We start from the raw sequence: 1,257 nt of genomic DNA, 5'->3' as shown, positions 1-1,257 counted from the left end.
ATCTCCCCTCCTACCCCTGCAGTGCAAGGAGGAAGTGGTGGGCACCTTGGATGCTGTGCAGGTGCTCTCGGGGGTCAGCCAGCTCCTGCCCAAGTCCCGCGAGAACTACCTGAACCGTTGCATGGACCAGGAGCGGCTGCGGAGGGAGAGCACCAGCCAGAAGGAGATGGACAAGGTGTGACGACAGCGGGGGTGCTGAGGAATTTGCCACGGGGCAGAGGGGCCGCCTGATCAGAGTGGAACCACGAGGCAGAGCGACGGTGGTGGAACCTGTGGGGGATCGCACCCTGGGTACCCGCACCCTGGGTACCCGGAGGAGATGACCTACCCGGGGATGGGCCCGGAGCGTCCCCCTCCCATCCCTGTTTCCTCCCTGTGCTTCCCAGGCAGAGGCTAAAACCAAGAAGGCGGCAGAGAGCCTGCGGCGCTCAGTGGAAAAGTACAACTCAGCCCGAGCTGACTTTGAGCAGAAAATGCTGGACTCGGCCCTGGTAAGGACTAGGCCTCTGTAGCTTCACGGCCCACCTATGCCTTTGCCAGGAGGTTACGGGCTGTAGGAATCCCAGGCCAGTGCAGTGGCTCACGCCTGTAATTCCGGCACTTTGGGAGGCTGAGGCGGGAGGATCACCGAGGTCAGGAGTTTGAGACCAGCCCGGCCAACATGGGGAAACCTCATCTCTATTAAAAATACAACATTAGACGGGCGCGGTGGCTCACGCCTGTAATCCCAGCACTTTGGGAGGCTGAGGTGGACAGATCATAAGGTCAGGAGTTCGAGCCAGCCTGACCAACATGGGAAAACCCTGTATCTACTAAAAATACAAAAATTAGCTGGGCGTGGCAGCACGTGCCTATAATTCCAGCTACTCAGGAGGCTGAGGCAGGAGAATCACTTGAATCTGGGAGGCGGAGGTTGCAGTGAGCTGAGATGGCGCTACTACACTTCAGCCTGGGCGACAGAGCAAGACTCCATCTCAAAAAAACAAAAAACAAAATACAAACCGTTAGCCAGGTGTGTTGGCACCAGCTTGTAATCCCAGCTACTCAGGAGGCTGAGGCGGGAGAATCACTTGGACCTGGGAGGCGGAGGTTGCAGTGAGCCAAGATCATGCCACGGCACTCCAGCTTGGGTGATAGAGTGGAACTCTGTCTCAGAAAAAATAAAAATAAAGACATAAAAGTAGATTAGAATCTCAGGATTAGGAATCAGATGTTTTTCAAGTTGCAAGTGATAGAAACCTTCATTCAAATTTACAA

The 1,257-nt window shown here is 55.3% G+C and overlaps 1 protein-coding gene across 1 annotated transcript in view; it reads left to right on the top strand.

Moving 5' to 3' along the window:
* FCHO1 (FCH and mu domain containing endocytic adaptor 1) overlaps nucleotides 1-1,257 on the top strand; it is a 41,812-nt gene that overhangs the window by 22,165 nt on the left and 18,390 nt on the right. Inside the window, exons 6-7 of the mRNA XM_032267917.1 lie at nucleotides 23-175; nucleotides 387-508. Of these exons, the coding sequence (XP_032123808.1) occupies nucleotides 23-175; nucleotides 387-508 (275 nt within the window). The remainder of the gene's footprint in view (nucleotides 1-22; nucleotides 176-386; nucleotides 509-1,257) is intronic.

This window comes from Sapajus apella, unplaced genomic scaffold (assembly GCF_009761245.1).
Source record: "Sapajus apella isolate SASKATOON/1434 unplaced genomic scaffold, GSC_monkey_1.0 scaffold173, whole genome shotgun sequence".
Taxonomy (NCBI): domain Eukaryota; kingdom Metazoa; phylum Chordata; class Mammalia; order Primates; family Cebidae; genus Sapajus; species Sapajus apella.
Note: the sequence above shows the minus strand (reverse complement) of the source record. Positions and strands in the feature narration are given on the sequence as shown.